General features: G+C 52.4%; 1 protein-coding gene across 4 annotated transcripts in view; it reads right to left on the bottom strand.

Moving 5' to 3' along the window:
- Window positions 1-6,450: 6,450 nt before the first annotated feature.
- Window positions 6,451-23,273, bottom strand: part of syvn1 (synoviolin 1) — a 39,204-nt gene continuing 22,381 nt past the window's right edge. The window contains exons 9-16 of one of the 4 annotated variants that reach the window (XR_004410491.1): window positions 21,612-21,728; window positions 18,898-19,043; window positions 18,009-18,170; window positions 13,666-13,812; window positions 12,025-12,211; window positions 10,379-10,548; window positions 9,459-9,752; window positions 6,451-6,463 (exon numbers count right to left, since the gene is read on the bottom strand). Coding sequence is in view for 1 of the 4 variants with exons in the window: in XM_033015380.1 (XP_032871271.1) it covers window positions 9,583-9,752; window positions 10,379-10,548; window positions 12,025-12,211; window positions 13,666-13,812; window positions 18,009-18,170; window positions 18,898-19,043; window positions 21,612-21,728 (1,099 nt within the window). In the remaining 3 variants the exon portion in view is untranslated. Of the gene's footprint in view, window positions 6,464-7,017; window positions 7,870-8,439; window positions 9,753-10,378; window positions 10,549-12,024; window positions 12,212-13,665; window positions 13,813-18,008; window positions 18,171-18,897; window positions 19,044-21,611; window positions 21,729-23,273 lie in introns of those variants that run through there. The other 3 variants (XR_004410489.1, XR_004410490.1, XM_033015380.1) reach the window with 3 other exon arrangements.

Here is a 23,273-nt window from a genome sequence, read left to right on the forward strand (position 1 = left end):
GCCCGGGATCCCTCGTTGGGGACCCGGGGGAAGAAGAAGCCATCACTGCCGGCCCGCGGCCAACTTCTACCGCGGGGCCGGCATGGACTTACCATCACCCCTGGAGGGGAGCTTCGACCGCCGGCCCTGCAGTCTACGGTGCTTCTGGCTGCGGCGGGGACTTTAAATCTCGACTGCCGGCCTGCGGCCTACACCATCTTAAAGCCGCGGTCTCCGGTGATAAAGAGCCAATCCTGGACTGACTCTGGACTCTGGTCCTGTACACGGGGGGGGAAATGGAGGAGGACTGGCCAAATTTTTGTGCCTTCCACCACAGTGATGAATGCTGTGGTAGATGCTTGTGTTAGTTTTATTGTGTGTTCTTTATTATTGTACTGCTGCTGACAACCCAAATTTCCACCGACCCTGGTTGTGTGGTAATAAATTATATCTATCTATCTATCTATTTGCCCAGAGAATTCACATCGACTGTTATCACTGCAGTCTATGTACCCCCGGACGCTAATGCCAGGCTAGCAATGGAAGAGCTGCAAGCTGCTATCAGCAAACATCTATCTGCTCACCCAGAGGGGGCATTTATTGTTGCGGGTGATTTCAACCACTCCGCCCTTAAAACTGTACTCCCCAGGTTCCATCAGCATGTTTCCTGCCCAACCAGAGGAAACAATATTCTGGACTTAGTTTATACTATTACTGAAGCCTACAAAGCCCTCCCCCTCCCCCACCTTGGTCAGTCTGACCACCTCTCTCTGTTCCTGCTCCCCAAATACACACCTCTGATCAGACGTGTGAAACCTACCATGAGGACAGTGAAGGTTTGGCCTGAGGGGGCTGTCTCTGTTTTACAGGAGCAGTTTCAGCAGACAGACTGGAGTCTGTTTGCTACTCAGTCCACCTTCAATTCACAAGTGGACATCAACTCATACACCTCAACAGTTATGGACTATATAAAATTCTGCACCGATAATGTCACTACCCACAAAGAGATAAAGACCTTCCCTAACCAGAAGCCGTGGATGAGCAGGGAGGTCAGACTCCTACTGAAGGCTCGCGATGCCGCTTTCAGATCTGGCGACGCTGAGGGATACAGCTCATCCAGGGCCAATCTGAAAATGGGAATTAGGAATGCTAAACTCAATCACAAACGGCGGATTGAGGAGCACTTCCAAAACAACTCTGACCCCAGGCGCATGTGGCAAGGAATCAAATCCCTTGCCGATTACCATAAAGTTAACACTCCTCCCCCAGACAACGCCACCCTTCCTGACGAGCTAAACCAATTTTATGCTCGCTTTGACCGGGACAACAAAACTCCAGCCATCAAAGTTGCTCCACCCCCGAATGAACAACCCCTCAGTCTCTCCACCTCTGCTGTACAAGATGCACTGAGCAAGGTGAATGAGCGCAAAGCTGCCGGCCCCGATGGCATCCCTGGCCGGGTGCTTAGGGCATGTGCTGGACAACTATCCCCAGTCTTTACCGACATTTTCAATCTGTCACTGGCCCAGGGTGTTGTCCCCACTTGCCTCAAGACATCAACCATCGTGCCAGTGCCCAAACAGTCAGCCACAGGGAGCCTCAACGATTTCCGCCCAGTGGCACTCACCCCTGTCATCGCAAAGTGCTTTGAGCGGCTGATCTTGGCTCACCTCAAAGCCAGCCTCCCCCCCACACTGGACCCCCATCAGTTTGCCTACCGGACCAACAGGTCTACAGAGGACGCCATATCGGCGGCTCTACACTCTGCCCTGACCCACCTGGACAACAACAACTCCTACATCAGGTTGCTGTTCATTGATTTCAGCTCCAACACTGTCATCCCCGCCAGCTTGATCACCAAACTCAGCGGACTTGGCATCACCACCTCCCTCTGCAACTGGACACTGGATTTCCTCACCAACAGACCACAGTCTGTTAGGGTCAACAACCTCACCTCCTCCACTATAACACTGAACACCGGCGTGCCACAGGGCTGTGTGCTCAGCCCTCTCCTCTACTCCCTCTTCATCCACGACTGCATCCCTAAGTACGGATCCAACGCCATCATTAAGTTTGCTGACGACACCACGGTGGTAGGGCTGATCAGTGACAACGACGAGTCAGCCTACAGGGAGGAGGTCCAGCACCTGACAACCTGGTGTGCCAACAATAACCTCGTCCTCAACTCCAAGAAGACGAAGGAAATTATTGTCGACTTCAGGAAGGTCAGAGGGGGCAGTCATACCCCCATCCATATAAACGGGACTGAGGTGGAGCGCGTCTCCAGCTATAAATTCCTCGGGGTACATATCTCGGAGGATTTGTCCTGGTCCCTCAACACCTCCAAGCTGATCAAAAAGGCACAGCAGCGCCTTTACTTCCTGAGGAGGCTCAAGAAAGCTCACCTGTCCCCCCAGATCCTGACCAACTTCTACCGCTGTACCATCGAGAGCATCCTGACCACCTGCTTCACGGTATGGTACAGCAGCTGCACTGTTGCGGACAGGAAGGCACTACAACGGGTGGTGAAAACCGCGCAGCACATCATCGGTGCCCCGCTCCCTGCCATGGATGCCCTCCACCGAAAACGGTGTCTGAGACGGGCCGGGAAGATCATTAAAGACCCCTCCCACCCTAACCATGGACTGTTTGCCCTCCTCCCATCAGGGAGACGGTACAGGAGCCTCAGGTCTCGTACCAGTAGGATGAGGAACAGCTTCTACAATTATACCATCACATTGCTGAACTCGGAGTCCCGCCGATAGATTTCTCCGGTCCCTCCGTCCCCATTGTTTAATTATTCTGTATTTTTGATTATCCTGTATCTTCTTTTTTTAAAAATTTCTATATGCACTACTACTACGGACTGACGCAAAACTGCATTTCGTTGTACCCATACTCAGTATTTGTGCAATGACATTAAAGTTGAATTGAATTGAATTGATCATATTGAATGGCTCAAAGGGCTGAATGGCCTACTCCTGCACCTATTTTCTAGATTTCCCTTATGTCGATTCTAACATAAACTAATGGTTTAGGAGCGAATTAACCCCGTTGAACTGTTATCCTACTTTCTCATGCACTACCGACCTAACAGGGGCAATTTACAGAGAGCAAATTATCCTACAAACTACCATGTCTTGCTGGTGGCGCAGCGGCAGAGTTGCTTCAATACAGCGCCAGAGACCCAGGTTCGATCCTGACTACAGGTGCAGTCTGCACGGAATTTGTACGTTCTCCTTTATGTCTACAAAGTCCTCAATGGGCTTGCCCCCACCTACATTAAAAGTCTGCTTACCCACCACACCACCTCCAGGTCCCTCAGATCGGCCGACTTGGGGCTGCTGAATATCCCGCGGTCTAGGCATAAGCTCAGGGGTGATCGACCGCGCCTTTGCGGTTGCAGCTCCTAGACTGTGGAACAGCATCCCCCTTCCCATCAGAACCGCCCCCTCCATCGACTCCTTTAAGTCGAGACTTAAAACTCATCTCTACTCCCAAGCCTTTCTTGACGTCCTCTGAGCGAGGGCTACATGTATGTAGTGATGTTTGTTTTTGATCTATGAACCAATGTTGTTTGTTATATTATTCTTATACCGATGTAAAGCACTTTGGCCAACGAGAGTTGTTTTTTAAATGTGCTATAGAAATAAAAGTGACTTGACTTGACTTCTCCCCGTGGGTTTTCTCCGGGTGCTCAGGTTTCCTCTCACAGTCCAAAGACGTACAGGTTTGTCGGTTAATTGGCTTCAGTACTATTGGTCCTAGTGCATGGTCGGCGCAGACTCGGTGGGCCAAAGTTTCCACGCTGTATCGCTAGTCTATGTGGGCTGTGGAAGGAAACTGGAGCACCCGGTGGAAAGGGATGCGGTCACAGGGCCAGCGTGCAAACTCCACACAGACAGCGTTGGGAGGTGAGGATCAAAGCCTGGAGTTCCTCCCAAACTCCAAAGAGGTACAGGCTTAAGGTTAATTGGCTTAGGTATATCGACTCCTGGGGCTCGGAGGCTCCAGCAACGCAGCGGCAGGTCCGGTGGACTGTCGGGGTATCGGGCGCTCGCGGGTCCGGGTGGAGAGGCCGCTTTCCGGAGCTCCCTCAACGCGACTTCTCCAGCCCGTGTTGCGGGGCTGGAACGACCCGGAGCGGGGGCCGTACATCGCCCGGCGCGGCTTCATGGCCGTGGGACAGTCCAGCGCCCGCCGGGGGCTCCAACTGTGTGACATTTAGACCGGGAGCGGGGCCGTAAATCGCCCGGCACGGCCTAAAATGGCCGTGGGACTTATCATCGCCCGCCTGGGGCTTCGACATCGGGAGAGAAATGGAGAACAGGGGAGAGAAAAGACTTTGCCTTCCATCACAGTGGGTTCACTGTGACGGATGTCTGTGTGAATTAAATAGTGTGTATGTCTGTAGGAAATTGTCTTTGTTTGTATGGCTGTGGAAACGGAATTTTGTTTGAGCCTCACTGAGGTTCAAATGACAATAAATATTGTATTGTATTGTGTTGTTAATTGGCTTAAGTAAAGTGGTAAAATTATCTCGAGTGTGTGTGTGTGTGTGTGGAGAATAGCGTTAGTGTGCGGATATTGCTGGTCGGCACGGACTCGGCGGGCCGAATGGCCCAGTCTCCATGCTGAATCTCTAAACTAAACAAGGTTAATTCCCGGGATGGCGGGTCTGTCATATGCTGAGAGAATGGAGCGGCTGGGCTTGTACACTCTGGAGTTTAGAAGGATGAGAGGGTATCTTATTGAAACATATAAGATTGTTAAGGGATTGAACACGCTAGAGGCAGGAAACATGTATGTTTCCCCCGGTGTTGGGGGAGTCCAGAACCAGGGGCCACACACAGTTTAAGAATAAGGGGTAAGCCATTTAGAACAGAGACGAGGAAACACTTTTTCTCACAGAGAGTTGTGAGTCTGTGGAATTCTCTGCCTCAGTGGGCGGTGGAGGCTGGTTCCCTGGATACTATCAAGATAGGGCTCTTAAAGATAGCGGAGTCAGGGGATATGGGGAAAAGGCAGGAACGGGGTACTGATTGGGGATGATCAGCCACGGTCACATTGAATGGCGGTGCTGGCTCGAAGGACCGAATGGCCTCTACTCCTGCACCCATTGTCTATTGGAGTAACTCAGCAGGTCACACGGGGGCTACAGTAGGTGGATAGGTGATGATTCGGGTTGGGGACACTTGGATCGTGGTCAGGAACAACACCGGCAAGACAGAACCAGCAGATTTTATTGTGCACTATGTACAATCCCAGCTATTAAAATTTTATACAATATATACAAATTTAAATAATCAACGACAAAACCCTCACCCGCTACGAGCGTAGACTTAAATGCAAGTAATCTATGCATGGACCCCCCGCCTGGAAAGTGGCAGAAAGGGGGCGATGTGCGTCAGGTCGCATGTTCGACGGGCTGGGAAACCTGACCCGCAACCCAGGCTCGAGAGCAGTGTAGGCCTCATTGTCACTCAGCGACGCCAGCTAGGGGCACCCCCCCCCCCCACCTCAGTCGCTGGTGTCGAGCCTGTGGGTCGAAGCGATAGTGGGAGGGGGGGAAATAACCCAAACGCACTCAGGACGAGAGTGTAGAAAGGAACTGCAGATGCTGGTCTATACCCGAGATAGACACAAAGTGCTGGAGGAACTCAGCATCCCTCTTTCTCACACACCCATCCTTCTCTCCCCCCCTTTTTTTCCTCTCTCTTCCCCCCTTCCTCTCGACCCGAAACGTCACCCATTCCTTCACTCCAGAGACGCTGCCTGTCCCGCTGAGCCTACTCCAGCTTGTTGTGTCTGTCGTCGGTGGTTACCTGATCCTATCAATTGTCCCCCCAGCACTGGGCCACCTCCCGATCGTCAAGCAAGAGGACAAAGCCCGCGGCACCAACTGGCCGAATGCAACCAGAGGCGTTTGTCCAACGCAGGGTCTGTGGGGGGTTGGAGGGAAGGGGCAGAGCCCGACCCTGGACAAACCTCTTATTGCAGGTGAAAGCATCAGGGGATGTATTGCCACCGCTGGCATCGAGTGGCAATGTGAGGGGGGGGGTTCCTGTTTCACACAGAGGGAGAGAAAGAGACAAAGACCTTTCCTGACACGCCGTCTCTTAAAGAAGGGTCTTCATCCCTACAAAACAGACCCTCTCCCACAAGGGGTCTTTCCCGATGGACCCTCTCTCACAGGGGGAAGGGTCTTCACCAAACCCCTCGAAGGGGGGGGGGGGGTCTTCAAGTAGGAAGAAAGGGAAACGGGGAGCAGAAGATTGAAGTGGGGGAAAAACCCCAACCCGCTCCTCAGCGGTGAAGATAAGGGGCATTATCCCCACAATTTAAGCGCCGCGCAAGGAAGCGTTGTGGGCCCAACCGTGGAAAAACCGCAGTCTCCATGATCAGACCCTGCAAGCCTTTCCAGTACCTCCTCCCCCCCCCTCCCCTTCTCCTCCCTCCCCTTCCTCCTCTCCCCCTCCCTCTTCTCCCCCCCACTCCTCCTGCCCTCCTACTCCCCCCCCCTCCTCCTGCCACCCCTCCTACTCCCTCCACCTCCTCCACCTCGTCTCCCTCCTCCCCCCACCTACTCCTCCAACCCCCTCCCCCTCCTCCACACTAAAAATGGGGAGATGCAATGAATAACCTAACGTCAAAGTGAAAAATATTCTCCGACAAGGGCCAAAACTAAAGGTGAACTGCTTGAAGCAAAAAAAAAAAAAATCAATGTTAATCAGCCAGCGACATTAATCCCAAAGCCTAGAGCTCGTTTCATCGTCTGGGGCCATAACCCAGGGACTCGATGGCCCAGTTTCCTTGTACGAGACCCTTTCCAAAGCGAACATCACTTCCCCCCCCCCCAAAGACGAGAAACACAAAATGGCAGAGTAACTGAGCGGGGACAGGCAGCGTCTCTGGAGAGGAGGAATGAATGGGTGACGATTCGGGTGGAGACACCCCCCGAAACATCGTCCGTTCCTTCTCTCCTGAGACTCTGCCCGTCCCCCGCTGAGTTACTCCTGCATTCTTTGCGTGGGCATCTGCAGTTCCTCCCCTCGATCAAACCCAAACATAAATAGATGCGGTTTAGGTTTAGGTTTAATCTGGCACATTTGTACCGAGGACGCCCTGGTAAAATGCTATTAGCAGGCTCCAAGGTTAGACAGAAATGATGGAGAAACTCAGCGGGTGAGGCAGCATCTATGGAGCGAAGGGATAGGTGGCATTTCAGGTCGAGGCGGGCTTCGAGTATTCAGCCAGGGAGAGGCGAGGGCTGCAGGTGCTGGAATGTGGAGCAACTGGAGAATCTTTGTCGCAAACTGCGGTTCCTTCCGAAAAACAAAATGCCGGAGGATCTCGGAAGTCCAGGCAGCATCTGCGGAGGGAGCGGGCAGACACCATTTTGGGTCGGAGGTTGGAGATACTGTTCTTCTTCAGAGTGATGGGAGAGGATCCTGGCAACAGAACGTCGCTCGTCCGTTCCCCTCCGCAGACGCCGGCCCGACTTTCTCTGGCATTGGGTTTTTTTTTCTTTTCGTTGGCTTTTCGGAAGGAACTGCAGATGCTGGGTTTGGCGGCGTTTGCACTGAAAGGCTGGGGAATGACCCAGAAGCAAGCCGCAAGTCACCTGATTGGCTATGTCACGCTAAAAGGCTCGGAACTACCCGTTGAAGCAGGAGACAGTCGCCTCCCCTGTCCGACTAAAGGCTGGGGCCTATGCTGAAGTAGGCCACAGGTCATCTCCCCTGACCAACTAAAGGCTGGGACTTATCCTGAAGCAGGCCACAGGCCCGCCTCCCCTGTTCGACTAAAGGCTTGGGCCTACGCTGAAGTAGGCCACAGATCATCTCCCCAGTTCAACTTAAGGCCAGGGCCTACGCTGAAGCAGGCCACCTCCCCTGTCCAGGGAGGTGACCAGTGGCCTACTTCAGGAGTTTACACAGAAAGGCCGGGAATGACCCACAAGCAGTCCCCAGGTCACTTGGTTGGCTATGTCACGCTAAAAGGCTCGGAACTACCCCCTGAAGTGGGCCACAGGCTGCCTCACCCTACTTCAGGGTGAAAGAAAGGGGATGTCACTGAACAGGCACCAGGGCTGCCGTTGGTTCTAGGGCTTGGCTCTGAAGCAATGCAGATGGGTTGACGCCAATCCTGGTGGGAGAGAGATTGGTATCATCGAGGTTGGGGGGGGGGGGGGGAGGAAAGAGACTGGCGGGGTGGCATTGAGGACCGTGTCAAGGAACTGCAGAAGCTGGTTTGTGACGGGGATGAGACTCGAGATGCCGGGGGGAGGGGGGAGACGGGCAGCGTCTCTGGGGGAGGGAGTGTGGGAAGGAAAGGGCGACGTTTCGAGTCCTCTCGAAGGCCCGAAACGTCGGCCATTCCTTCTGCCGGCCCCGCTGAGGTCACTCCAGCGTATCGCGTCTTATCTCCAGCGTCGATCTATCGCGTGTTTTTTTTGGGGGGGTTTCGGTCAAAGCGAGGAGGTTAAATAATGACTGGCTTTTGGAAGGAGAGTTTAAGAAAGGACTGCAGATGCTGGGGGAAAAAAATCGAAGGTAGACAAAAAAAATGCTGGAGAAACTCTGAGGCAGCATCTGTGGAGAAGAGGAGGGTCTCGACCCGAAGTGCCACCTGTTCCTTCGCTCCATAGATGCCGCCTCACCCGCTGAGTTTCTCCCGCATTTTTGTCTGTCTTGGAAGGAGAAGGAGCTGGCGGGTCAAGGAAGTTTTTGTTTTTTTTAACAGCAGCAGGACTAAACCTCCTCCGCGTCGGACATGGTTTTCAGACATCTCTACTGACAGGCCCGGGGATTACTCTGAAGCAGGCCTCAGGTCAGGTCACCTGGTTGATTATGTCGCACTAAAGGCTGGGACTTACCCCCGAGGAAGGCCACAGGTCACCTCCCCTGTCCGACTAAAGGCTGGGGCCTACGTTGAAGCAGACCACAGGTCACCTCCCCTGTCCGACTAAAGGCTGGGGCCTACGCTGAAGCAGGCCACAGGTCACCTCCCTTGTCCGACTAAAGGCTGGGGCCTACGCTGAAGCAGACCACAGGTCACCTCCCTTGTCCGACTAAAGGCTGGGGCCTACGCTGAAGCAGGCCACAGGTCACCAGTGGCCTACTTCAGGCTAAAAGAAAGGGGACCTCACAGAACAGGCCCCAGTGCTGCCATCTGTGCCAGGGCTTGGCTCTGAAGCAATGCAGATGGGTTGACGCCAACTCTGGGCGCATGGTGGGGGAGACCGTGTCAAAAATCCAGACCAGCTTTAGAGACAGAGAAAGAGAGAAAGAGAAAAAAAAATTTAAACGGTGCCTAGTGGTGTCTGGAACGACTGAAGAGCACAGGACAAGAGGTGGCGGCTGGTGTATGGTTTACTGGAGTCGTGGAGATTGGACCTCGGGGTCAGCCGGTGAATCGATGGCAGTCGGCGGAAGTGGGGGTGGGGGGACCGGTCGAGCAAATAGTGGAGCCCCCACCCCCCCCGCAGACTTCCCTCACGCACGCGCGCACACACACACACACACAAACAAGGCCCGGTTGACTTTCCTGGGCCTCCCCTCCGCACCACCACCACCATCGAGGCCGGCAGCCAGCGGTTGGTTAGAGCGGGGCTCCGGGCCGCTCCAGATTCCGTAGACGCCGACGCCGCAGCTCCGCGGCGTCCGGCTCCCCCAGCCGGGCTTCCTCCTCCTCCTCGTCTCCGTCGTGGCCGCGGCGGCCAGGCGAATCTGGCGCTGTGAAGCCCACCGCCCCCTCCAGGTCGTTCGGTCCTGCAGGTCGGGGGAGGGGGAGATGGAGGCACACGGTCACTTGGTGGTCTACGAACCCCCCCCCCCACCCCCAGCCTCTCCTGCACCATGTATAGTACAGACATCCCCCCCACCCACGAGCGATCGGCACGCACGTGCGCTTACGCAAAGGAGAGCACGGCGCAGGGGGGCCGCAATGGAGGAATGTTGTGTGGGAGGAGGGATGGAAAGAGAGAGCACAGGAGGACCAGGTGTGGGGGGATGGGGAGAGAGAGGGGAGACAAAGGACAGAGTGTGGGCCAGGTGGGGGGGGGAAACAAAGGAGGACCCAGTGGGGCGGGGGGGATGGGGAGAGAGGGGGGGACAAACAAAGGAGTACCCGGTTTGGGGGAGGGGGCGAGGTGGGGGAAACAAAGGAGGACCCGCCGTGCGGTCATTTATAACATGGTCGGCGCCCTTTGTGTGGCCACTCTTTGGATACCTCCCGGTGGGGCGAAACGAAGGTTTGACTGCAGCTTGCTGCGTGTGACGGTACTCATTCATTCATTCATTATGGAGAGATAATACTCCCAGCCTCCTATTATGGAGGAGACGTGGTCTAAATGTAAAGCCGGCATGTTTCAAGCGCTCGCACGGCGGCCTGTTACCTATTTCCTCGGGAGTCGGTGCTGGTTCTGTCGGGGTGGTGTCGGCCGCTGGAGTGGGAGTGGGAGTGGGAGAGGGAGACGCTCCCGGTGAATCTGCCTGCGCTCCCGCTGCCGGCTCCGGCGACTCCGTGCTGGGCGCCGCTCTCTCGGTTGTCGTCGGCCTGGGGGGGCTAGAGAGAGAAGGCTGTGAACGACAAGACCCTCCCCAGCCCAACCCCCCAGTCACCGGGACTTCCCCGGCCCTCACCTTTTACCCCCCCTCCCATCAGCCACCGCATACAACACGTAATCCTCCGACACTTTCCCCACCTCCAACGGCACCCCACCACTAGCCACATCTTCCCCCTTACTGCCTTCCGCAGAGACCATTCCCTCCGCAACTCCCGGCCTAACTCGTCCCTTCCCACCCAAACCACCCCCTCCCCAGGTACCTTCCCCTGCAAACGCAGGAGATGCAACACCTGTCCCTTTACCTCCCTCCCCCCTCGACTCTATCCAGGGACACCCGACAGTCCTTTCAGGTTAGGCAGAGGTTCACGTGCACCACCTCGAGCCTCATCTACTGTATCCGCTGTTCCAGGTGTGGACTCTTACACATCGGCGAGACCAAGCGCAGTCTGGGCGATCGTTTCGCTGAAAACCTTCGCTCAGCCCGCCTGAACCAACCTGATCTCCCGCTTGCCAAACACTTTAATTCCCCATCCCATTCCCAGACAGACCTTTCTGTCCTGGGCCTCCTCCATTGTCAGAGTGAGGCTAAAACGCAAATTGGAGGAACAGCATCTCATATTTCGCTTGCGCAGCTTACAGCCCAGTGGTATGAATATTGATTTCTCTAACTTCAAGTAACCCCGGCATTCCCTCTCCCTCCATCCCTCCCCCACCCAAGTCGCACCAGCTACTCGTTTTCACCCAACAAACAACTAACGACGGCCTGTTTCCATTTCTTTTTTGCATTTCTTTCATTCATTGAAATTTCATTCATAATACGCAGCCTACACCAGTCCCACCTGCCCGCGCTTGGTCCATATCCCTCCAAACCCATCCTATCCATGTACCTGTCTAACTATTTCATAGATGTTGATGTAGTTCCAGCCTCAACTACCTCCTCTGGCAGCTCGTTCCATACACCCACCACCCTCTGTGTGAAAAAGTTAACCCTCAGATTCCTATAAAACCTTTTAACATTCACCTTGAAGTATGTCCTCTGGATATAGAAACATAGAAAATAGGTGCAGGAGGAGGCCATTCGGCCCTTCGAGCCAGCACCGCCATTCATTGTGATCGTGGCTGATCGTCCCCTATCAATAATCCGTGCCTGCCTTCTCCCCATATCCCTTGATTCCACTTTTCCCCTAGAGCACTATCTAATTCTCTCTTAAATCCATCCAGTGACTTGGCCTCCACTGCCCTCTGTGGCAGGGAATTCCACAAATTGACAACTCTCTGGGTGAATGTTCTACCTATGCTCTGTGCTGTGTTGTTTAAGAGGCTTTTTGATCGGCACACGTTAGTGCAGAGGGAATGCAGGGACATGGTTCACATGCAGGCTGAGGAGATCGGGTTTTGACGATGCGTAGTTCGGAGGTGATGGGCTGAAGGGCCTCGCGGTCCCGCCCCCCCCCCCCCCCCCCCCAAATGCCCACCTGAGGGTGGCCACCACGGCGAGATACTGGTGGATGTGGACCATGGCCGCGTCGAGCAGTGTGTGGATGTTCTGCAGGCACTGGAGCCGGGCCTCCAGGTTCTGACGTTCCTGCCCTTCCATCGCACGCAGCTCCTCTTCCGTCAGCCCGGCAAATCCCGACGGGGGCAACGGCATCGGAGGCATCGCTACGGGAAGGGGGCGGAGGGGGAGAAGAGAAGAGGTTTAGGTTTATTGTCAACACCGGCAGTAGCGATGTTACACAGTTCTGGCCGTGTGCGCGGCTTTGGCGCCTTTGGGCGGGGGGGGGGGGCGGGATTAAAGTCCAGTTTTCTACTGCCTGTCAGAGAGGGATTACCTCGGGCTGCTAGCTGCTGAAGAAAAATCGATCGGACTTCCGTTCCCCTTCTTCAATTTTTTTTAAAATCGCGGGACAATTAAAAAATTATATTCAAATAAAATGCGATTTCTAACGCCCTCAACGTGACGGATCGCAAGAACGGGACAAAACAAAGGGTAAGACGTCTATTTTACATATAATCTTGCTTCTTGGGATGGCTTTAATCTAATTTTACGTTGTGAAAATGTGATTTGGGCCCCATACGAAGCGGCAGTGTTTTTCCTGCTGATATGGAGTTCAAATTCACCGCAAATGCAACGTTCCAATCGATTGCGTTCCATAAAAACCCACTCGCAAGATGATTAAAATGCTCTTTTTTTTTGGACAATCATGTCACAAGAGTATCTAAATCGTCTATATTTTGTGTTATTGTCTATCCATAGTTAATATTTTTATACTACATATCAGTTTTAGTCACATGTATTGTGCAAAAAAAGAATAATTTTGATTATATTGAGTGGATGTTTCTAGATTAATTTATGGGAATTAAACATTAAATTCCTTCCATCTGGCATATAAATTCATGACAGTGAGATTTAAAAATCATGTTATATTGTGAATTCTTGTGTGAATGGGATTAGTTTGTTATTTGGATACTTAGGCTATTTAAAAAAAAAAAATCATTTTCTTAAGAAATGGAATCTACAGGACATTGTTAATGGGAAAGTAGTGGCAGAAAGGCATGTCATGTGTGGTTTGAAGAGCAAACACTTGCAGTTTACAATGCCAACATTGAAAAGTTGAGGTAAAACAAGGTGTACAGAGCTGCTTATTAGTTACAATCTGAGGAGTATGATGATGCTACTGATTATGATATGCCAATGTACCAGTTGGCAACTGATCTTCTCCATAAAGACTTGGTCTATTGCTAGAAATTGGAATTTATTTACCTATCTGTTACGGACTTAAAGCATTTTATACAATAATATTAAAGTTCTGATCTTGAGAATATCACATTTTTGAATTTTCAAGGCAGTCTGGATGTTTATTACTATTTCCGTCACAACTGTCAATTTTGTAATTAGCTCCAATTACGTAATTAACTAATTATATGCTTTAATTTCCGGTCATCCAAGTAAGATGTTTTATATTTGTTTCAGATTGCTTCAATCTTTAATAACTGAAAACTTCATTCAGTTCTCTTAATTTTTAAGAAAGTGAGGGGCTTAAAGGGGGCGCGGGGAAGTGTGGGGCCCGCACTGACAGGCTTGCAAGTACGCACGCCCGCCCCTTCACCCTTACCGAACGGAAGTGGCGGCATTCCCACCCAAGGAGCCGTTGGGAACGGAGGGAAGGTGAAAGGAAATCCTGGGATGGAGCCCGTGGGCGGCGCTTCCAAGCCGGTCCCTGCCATGGAGTCTCCGCTCCTCGAGGAATCACCAGTAGCAGCTGGAATGTTGAAAGATAATCAAACAGGCATTGTTAATTAATCAGACAGTGTATCAGTGTAAGGTACACAAAATTGCTGGGGAAACTCAGCGGGTGCAGCAGCATCTATGGAGCGAAGGAAATAGGCGACGTTTCGGGCCGAAACCCTTCTTCAGACCCCTTCTGCAGTTCCCTTTTGAACACAGTGTATCAGTGTATGTGTGTGTCAGTGTGTGAGTGTGTGTGTGTGTGTGTGTGTGTGTATCAGTGTGTATCAGTGTGTATCAGTGTGTATCAGTGTGTATGTGTGTATCAGTGTGTGTGTGTGTATCAGTGTGTGTGTGTGTATCAGTGTGTATGTGTGTATCAGTGTGTGTGTGTGTGTGTGTGTGTGTATCCGTGTGTGTGTGTGTGTGTGTGTATCCGTGTGTGTGTGTGTGTGTATCCGTGTGTGTGTGTGTGTGTGTATCAGTGTGTGTGTGTTTATCAGTGTGTGTGTGTGTGTGTTTATCAGTGTGTGTGTGTGTGTGTGTGTATCAGTGTGGATGTGTGTGTGTGTGTGTGTGTATCAGTGTGTGTGTGTGTGTGTATCAGTGTGGGTGTGTGTGTGTGTGTATCAGTGTGTGTGTGTGTGTGTGCGCGCGTGTGTATCAGTGTGTGTGTGTGTGTGTGCGCGCGTGTGTATCAGTGTGTGTGTGTGTGTGCGCGTGTGTGTGTGTGTATATCAGTGTGTGTGCGTGTGTGTGCGTGTGATTTCTATTTCGTTTATTATATTGTTTACAATACGGAGGTGCAGCGGGTAGAGCTGCTGCCCCACAGCGGCAGAAACCCGGGTTCGATCCCGACCATGTGTGCGTGCTGTCTGTACGGAGTTTGCACCATCTCCCTGTAACCTGTGTGGGTTTTCTCCGGGTGCTCCGGTTTCCTCCCACACTCCAAAGACGAGCGGGTTTGTAGGTCAATTGGCTTGAAGAAATGTAAATAAAATTCCCCGGAGTATAGGGTAGTGTTAGTGTGCGGGGATCGCTGGTCGGCGCAGACGCGGTGGGCCGAAGGGCCTGTTTCCGCGCAGTATCACTAAATTAAACTAAACTCAGCGGGACAGGCAGCATCTCTGGAGAAAAGGAATTGCCGAGGTTTTGGGTCGAGACCCTTCTTCAGCCTCGTCCCGAAACGTCACCTATTCCATTTCTCCAGATATAGAAACATAGAAAATAGGTGCATTCGGCCCTTCGAGCCTGCACCGCCATTCAATATGATCATGGCTGATCATCCAAATCAGTATCCTGCACCTGCCTTTCCCTCCATACCCCCTGATCCCTTTAGCCACAAGGGCCACATCTAACTCCCTCTTAAATATAGCCAATGAACTGTGGCCTCAACTACCTTCTGTGGCAGAGAATTCCACAGATTCACCATTCTCTGTGTGAAAATGTTTTTTCTCATCTCGGTCCTAAAAGACTTCCCCAACATCGGGAACAATCTTCCTGCATCTAGCCTGTCCAACCCCTTAAGAATTTTGTAACTTTCTACAAGATCCCCCCTCAATCCGAGTCTATCCAATCTTTCTTCATATGAAACTCCTCCCAACCGATCCTCCCCCCTCTGTACTGCATACCCAAAAATCAGGATCGTCAGGCTAAAATGGAGCCAAAACTTGAGGAGCAGCCCCTTCAGATCTGGGAGTGTGGGAGGAAACCGAAGATCTGGGTGAAAACCCACGGTCGGGGGAACGTGCAAACTCCGCACAGACAGCACCCGTAGTCCGTATCAAGTGGCTTTGCTCCTCTGGACATATGCTATTTTTTTTAAAAGCGAGATGGAGAATTACTGGGGGACGAATGGAAGGGATCTGAGTTTTCACCAGGTTAATTCACGGGATGGCGGGACTGTCTTATGTTGACAGAATGGAGCGGCTGGGCTTGTATACACTGGAATTTAGAAGGATGAGAGGGTATCTTATTCAAACATATAAGATCAGTGAGGGATTGGACACGCAAGAGGCAGGAAACATGTTGGGGGAGTCCAGAATCAGGGGCCACACACACAGTTTAAGAATAAGGGGGCAAGCCATTTAGAACGGAGACGAGGAAACACTTTTTCTCACAGGGAGTGGTGAGTCTGTGGAATTCTCTGCCTCAGAGGGCGGTGGAGGCAGGTTCTCTGGATGCTTTCAAGAGAGAGCTAGATAGGGCTCTTGAAGATAGAAGAGTCAGGGGATATGGGGGCAGGAACGGGGTACTGATTGGGGATGATCAGCCATGATCACATTGAATGGCAGTGCTGGCCTGAAGGGCCGAATGGCCTACTTCTGCACCTATTGTCTATATGAAAGAATGGGGGGGGGGGGAGAGGGGAGTCGGTATACCCCACGACAGAAGGGGGAGGGGTTGTCCGGTTTGATAGCCACAGGGAAGAAGGATCTCCTGTGGCGTTCTGTGCTGCATCTTAGTGGAACCAGTCTGTTGCTGAAGGTGCTCCTCAGGTTGACTAGTGTGTCACGGAGGGGGGGGGGGGGGGGGGGGGGGGGGGGGGGGTGAGCTGTATTGTCCAGGATGCTCTGGCAGTTTGAGGAGCATCATCCCATCCAAGTCCAACCTCCCATGAATCCAACTCCAACTCAGGAGCCTGTCCCATTTGGGCGTCATTTGCGCCTCACGCAGATGGTGCGCGAAAATGTTGTACATACAGACCGCACCGTGCGGATCACGTGCGTGGCACAACGCGCGTAAATGATGACAGGCCCTTCAGGGGATATGGGGAGAAGGCAGGAACGGGGTACTGATTGGGGATGGTCAGCGGTGCTGGCACGAAGGGCCGAATGGCCTACTCCTCCTGCACCTATTGTCTACTGCTGTCGAAAAATAAAATGCCAGCTATGTTGACCCAACTCATTCCTGGGATCACTCTGGTAAAGTCTCACCATCGATGCGGGTTTTCGAGCGACTCTTGGTCGCCGCCTTTCTGCGCTTGTCCCGCGTTCTGCCGCCTTTTGATTCCATCGGCTCATCGGCGGAGGGACGGGGAAGTGACGGAGATCGGGTGGCAGAGCCCCACGGGCTTTCTCCACCCTGCCTGGGACTGTGCCCTGGCTCCGTCGTGATGTCATGTTAGAGGGGGTCGTGTGTGTGGTGTGTGTGGGGGGGGGGGGGGATGCTGCCCCTCTGTGAGGTCACATGGGGGTCATGGGGACTCTGCCTGCAACAGGAGAGAGTGAGAGTGACAGAGACAGACACAGATACAGAGAGAGACAGAGAGACAGAGAGAGAGACACACACACACACACACACACACACACACACACACACACACACAGAAGAGACACACAGAGAGCGAGAGACAGACAGAGACACAGAGAGAGGGGGAGAGGGGGCCGCAAGAAACGGTGGCTAATCGTGGAAGCAGCCCAGGCGCCATCACGCAAACCAACCTCCCTTCCACCGACTCCATCTTCACCACACGCTGCCTCGGCAAGGCCAGCAGCATCATCAAGGACCAGTCTCATCCCGGTCACTCCCTCTCCTCCCCTCTCCCATCGGGCAAGAGGTACAGAAGTGTGAAAACGCACACACGCACACCTCCAGATTCAGGGACAGTTTCTTCCCGGCTGTTATCAGGCAACCGAACCGTCCTACCACAACCAGAGAGCGGTCCTGACCTCCCACCTACCTCTTTGGTGACCCTCGGACTATCCTAATGATCGCACTTTGCTGGGTTTGCTTTGCACTAAACGTTATTCCCTTTATCACGTATCTGTACACTGTAAACGGCTCGATTGTAATCATGTATTGTCTTTCTGCTGACTGGTTAGCACGCAACAAAGGCGTGCACTGTACCTCGGTACACGTGACAATAAACTAAACTGAAACTGAACTGATGAAACCACTCATAGATACAATCAGTCCACACTCAGGGACAACAGGAAGAGCAAAGGGGAAGATACAGAGTGCAGAATATAGTTCTCAGGGGCAGCACGGTGGCGCAGCGGTAGAGTTGATGCCTCACAGCGCCAGGGATTTCGTTATTCCCTTATCGTGTCTCTGTACACTGTGGACGGCTCGATTGTAATTGTGTGTTGTCTTTCTGCTGACTGGGTAGCGCGCGATAAAAGCTTTTCATTGACAAGACATTAAACTGAACTGGGGGGGAAGGGGAAGGGGAGAAGGGGTGGAGAAGGGAGGGAGAGGAGGGGGAAGGAAGGGGAAATAAGCACCTACCGTTGACCTGAGCGTTTGACCCGGAGGGGGCGTTAGCGTTTGGTTGCTGCGTGTTGGGGGCGGCCGGTGGGGCCTGAGGGAAGAGGTTCTGGCCCATGTGGCCCATCGGCGGCCAGAAGGGGAACAGCCCCGGCGGGAAGGGTGGCATCATTCCCGGAGGCACTGGAAGCAGAAGGAGACACTCTGTGAGAACTCCAACCCCACCTCTCCCCCCCCCCCCCAGCACAACAAACAATAGACAACAGGTGCAGGAGTGGGACAGGCCCATTATAGAACCTCAGCATTACATGTTTTCATATTCTAGTCCTAGAAACATAGAAAATAGTTGCAGGAGGAGGCCATTCGGCCCTTTGAGCCAGCACCGCCATTCATTGTGATCATGGCTGATCGTCCCCGATCAATAACCCGTGCTTGCCTTCTCCCCATATCCCTTGACTCCACTAGCCCCTAGAGCTCTATCTAACTCTCTCTTAAATCCATCCAGTGACTTGGCCTCCACTGCCCTCTGTGGCAGGGAATTCCACAAATTCACAACTCTCTGGGTGGGGGAAAAAGTTTTTTCTCACCTCAGTCTTAAATGGCCTCCCCTTTATTCTAAGACTGTGTGGCCCCTGGATCTGGACTCGCCCAACATTGGGAACATTTTTCCTGCATCTAGCTTGTCCAGTCCTTTTATAATTTTATATGTTTCTATAAGAAATCCTGACGAAATCAATGCTAGCATTGTGTTAGCCTTCCTTACTACCGATCTACAACACTTCCCACCATCATCTGACTTAATAACAAGTGGCTGCAGACGCTGGTTTATAACCAAAACAAGGCAATCGGCCATCTTAACCAAGCCGGCAGTCGCCCCCCCCGGCGGCAGGGACTCACGCCCGACACTTACGGTTCGGTTGCTGGGGCACCAAGGGCGTCTGCGGCTGGGGCTGCTGCAGCGGCGGCTGCTGCGTGGGCGCGGGCTGCGTGGTGCGCAGCACGTCCATGCGACAGGTGGGGCAGGTCTGCTGGCGCTGGAACCAGGAGCGGAGGCAGCTGCAGGGCAAATGGGGGGGGGGGGAGATGAGAGGGGGGGTTACAACCAAGACGCTACCCAAATGCATTCCTCAAAGCCGCGGGAACATTAGTCATACATTAGAGCGGAGAAACAGGCCCTTCGGCCCAACCTGCCCAAGATACCCCATCTAGACTAGGTCCCACCTGCACGCATTTGGCCCATATCCCTCCAAGCCGTTCCTATCCCTGTACCATATACCATCTGAAGAAGGGTTTCTGACCTGAATGGTCACCTGGTCCTTTTCTCCACAGATGTTGCCTGACCCGCTGAGGTGCGCCAGCACTTTGTTCCCATCCCAAATATCTTTAAATTTTGTTTTTGCGCTTGCCCAAACTCCCTCCTCTGGCAGCCCGGCCCATGTGCCCACCACCCTCGGAGTCAACAAGTTGTCCCTCAGTTTCCCGCCAAATCTCCCCCTCCCTCACCTTAAACCCTTGTCCTATGGATCTTGATGCTCCAACTCTGGGTAAAAGACAGCCCAGCCACCCTATCTATTCCCCTCATGATTTTATAGGCCTCTCTCAAAACAAAATAAATCACCCTCCATCCTCCTGCGCTCCAAGGAATAAACTCCTAGCCTGCACAACCTCTCCCTGTCGCTCAGGCCCTCGAGTAGGGTCGCCAACTTTCTCGCTCCCAAATATGGGACAAAAACGGTCAAAATACGGGGACAAATTCCCGACGGCAATTCGTTGACCGACTTGGCCGTGGTTGGGTGAATGATGAGTTGGCCCTGGGCGCTGGACTGCACACAAAGCCCAGCCGGCGGGCCAGCAGAGGAGTTTTGGCTCCGGGGGCCTCACACAACCATCCAACTCATGAACCGATGAGCAGGAGTGGTGGTGGTGGTGTCGGCGGTAAGTGAAGGTCCAAAGGTCTAACTGTTTCCTAAGGAAATAGGTTCAAGGTGAAGGGGAAAAGATTGAATAAGAATCTGAGGGGTAACTGTTTCACACAAAGGGCGGCGGGTGTTTGGAACGAGCTGCCAGAGGAGGTAGTTGAGGCTGGGACTAGATCAACGTCTTTGAAACAGTTAGACAGGTACATGGATAGGACATGTTTGGAGGGATATGGACCAAGCGCTGGCAGGTGGGACTAGTGTAGCTGGGACATGTTGAGGAATAGACCTGGTAGATGCACAGAGTCTCTTGCCCAGAGTTAAGGGGAATCGAGGACCAGAGGACATGGGTTCAAGGTGAAGGGGAAACGATTTAATAGGAATCGGAGGGGTGACCCTTTCCACTCAAAGGGTGGTGGGTGTATGGAACGAGCAGGGCACGTTGGGCTGAAGGGCCTGTTTCCACACTGTATCACTCTATGACTCCACACTGTATCACTCTGTGGCTCCACCCTACACAAACAGTTTCTTAAATGGCCTCCCCTTTATTCTAAGACTGTCTGTGGCCCCTGGTTCTGGACTCGCCCAACATTTGGAACATTTTTCCTGCATCTAGCTTGTCCAGTCCTTTTATAATTTTATATGTTTCTATAAGACTAGGCCTCTCTCGGAAGACAGATGGCACAATGGGCTAAGTGTTCGGCTGGCAACCGGAAGGTAGCTGGTTCGAATCCCGCTTGGAGTGCATACTGTCGTTGTGTCCTTGGGCAAGACACTTCACCCACCTTTGCCTGTGTGTGTCCTTGGGCAAGACACTTCACCCACCTTTGCCTGTGTGTGTGGATGTAATTATGTGAAGCACTTTGGGGTCAATGCAAGTTGACTAAATATGTGCTATATAAATAAAGAAAAGAAGAAAAGAAGAAGACCCCCCTTCATCCTTCTAAACTCCAGTGAATACAAGCCTAGTCTTTTCAATCTTTCATCATATGACAGTCCCGCCATCCCAGGGATCGATCTGGTGAACCTACGCTGCACTGCCTCAATCACAAGGATGTCCTTCCTCAAATTAGTGAACCTGGCGTGGCTCCTTGGCAAGTTTAAGCTGAAGGGTGACTTCATGCTGTGTGACTTCATGACCGCGACTCTACCAGAGGGAGCTAACAGGAGGTGTAGGCCAAGGGGTTTTCACGAACACTGACATGGCTTAAGGGGCTGTCCCAGTTGGGCGACCTAATTGGAGAGTTTAGCAGAGTTTGAAAAAATGACATGTTGAACACCTCCTTGGACTAGCTACGACTAACTTCGGGAAAATTGTTCACCGAATAGTGGAGAGTGAAGACGACCTCCTTCGACTATGATGAAGACTATCTACGATTACCCTCGATGACCAACGACTAGCATGCCGACCTACTTTGACTAAACTTACGAGTAAAAAAAGTATCGATTTGTTTCCACGGCGACCTGTTTTTTACTCGCGGGCATTTGTCAACATGTTGAAAGATACGCCGCGGCCTAGCTGAGGCCTCGAGTGCACGGGGACCACTCTCGAGCATGAAGCAGAGTTACAAAGACCTCCCAGGACCGCGCGTCGACCATGCTGCGAGTACGAGTCGAGGGCAAGCTCGCAGATTAGGTCGCCCAGGTGGGACAGGGCCCTTTAGCGCGTGCGTGGCCACAGGTGGCAGGACAGGTAGCCCGCCCTCACCTGGTGTGGAAGATGTGGTTACACGGCAATCGCTTGGCTCCCGTCACCATCTCCTCTCGGCAGATAATACAAACGTTGTCCGTAAGTTGCAGCTCCTCTGGGCTGGCGTCAGGGTACCTGAGGGGAGGGGACAGATCACGTTAGTTCCCCGAGAAAAATACGTAAAAAGGCCATAAGAGACAGGAGTCGAATTAGGCCATTCGGCCCATCGAGTCGACTTTGTGCGAACAAGTTACCTCAGATTCCTATTCAATGTATTCCCCTTCACCTCGAACCTATGTCCTCTGGTCATAAGTGATAGGAGCAGAATTAGGCCAGTCGGCCCATCAAACCTACTCTGCCATTCCATCATGGCCGATCTATCTGTCCAATCAGCTAATTTATACGTTTCAATAAGGTCATCCTCTCATCCTTCTAATTTCCAGTGAATACAAGCCCAGTCGACCCATTCTTTCCTCATATGTCAGTCCCCGCCACTCCAGGAATTAACCTGGTGAACCTAGGCTGCACTCCCTCAATAGCAAGAATGTCCTTTCTTAAACTAGGAGACCAAAACTGCACACAATACTCCAGGTGTGGTCTCACTAGGGCCCTGTACAACTGCAGCAGAACCTCCTTGCTCCTAAACTCAACTCCTCTTGCAATGAAGGCCAATTGGCTTTCTTCACTGCCTCCGGAAACCTCCAAGACAGAGAACAAAGGAGACCTGGAGTAGGGGGACCACAAATGGTATACTTTATAGACAATAGACAATAGGTGCAGGAGTAGGCCATTCAGCCCTTCGAGCCAGCACTGCCATACAATGTGATCATGGCTGATCATCCCCAATCAGTACCCCGTTCCTGCCTTCTCCCCATATCCTCTGACTCCGCTATCTTTAAGAGCCCTATCTAGCTCTCTCTTGAAAGTATCCAGAGAACCGGCCTCCACCGCCCTCTGAGGCAAAGAATTCCACAGACTCACAAATCTGTGAGAAAAAGTGTTTCCTCGTCTCCGTTCTAAATGGCTTACCCCTTATTCTTAAACTGTGTGTGGCCCCTGTTTCTGGAGTCCCCCAACATTGGGAACATGTTTCCTGCCTCTAGCGTGTCCAAACCCTTAATAATCTTATATGTTTCAATAAGATAATAATAATAATAATGGATGGGATTTATATAGCGCCTTTCTAATACTCAAGGCGCTTTACATCGCATTATTCATTCACTCCTCAGTCACACTCGGTGATGGTGAGCTACTTCTGTAGCCACAGCTGCCCTGGGGCAGACTGACGGAAGCGTGGCTGCCATTCCGCGCCTACGGCCCCTCCGACCACCACCAATCACTCACACACACACACATTCATATCCTCTCATCCATCTAAACTCCAGAGTATACAAGCCCAGCCTCTCCATTCTCTCAGCATATGACAGTCCCGCCTTCCCGGGAATTAACCTTGTAAACCTACGCTGGGCTCCCTCAATAGTAAGAATGTCCTTCCTCAAATTAGGGGACCAAAACTGTACACAATACTCCAGGTGTGGTCTCGCTAGGGCCCTGTACAACTGCATACAAGTGCTATACAACTACAATACAACTAGACACTTTGTGTTTAAATGGAATACTGTGTCACTTTGGTGGTGCCCTTTCTGTGGTAACTCTTTGCATACCTTGGGAAATGCAAGA

This window comes from Amblyraja radiata, chromosome 45 (assembly GCF_010909765.2).
Source record: "Amblyraja radiata isolate CabotCenter1 chromosome 45, sAmbRad1.1.pri, whole genome shotgun sequence".
Classification (NCBI taxonomy): Eukaryota; Metazoa; Chordata; class Chondrichthyes; order Rajiformes; family Rajidae; genus Amblyraja; species Amblyraja radiata.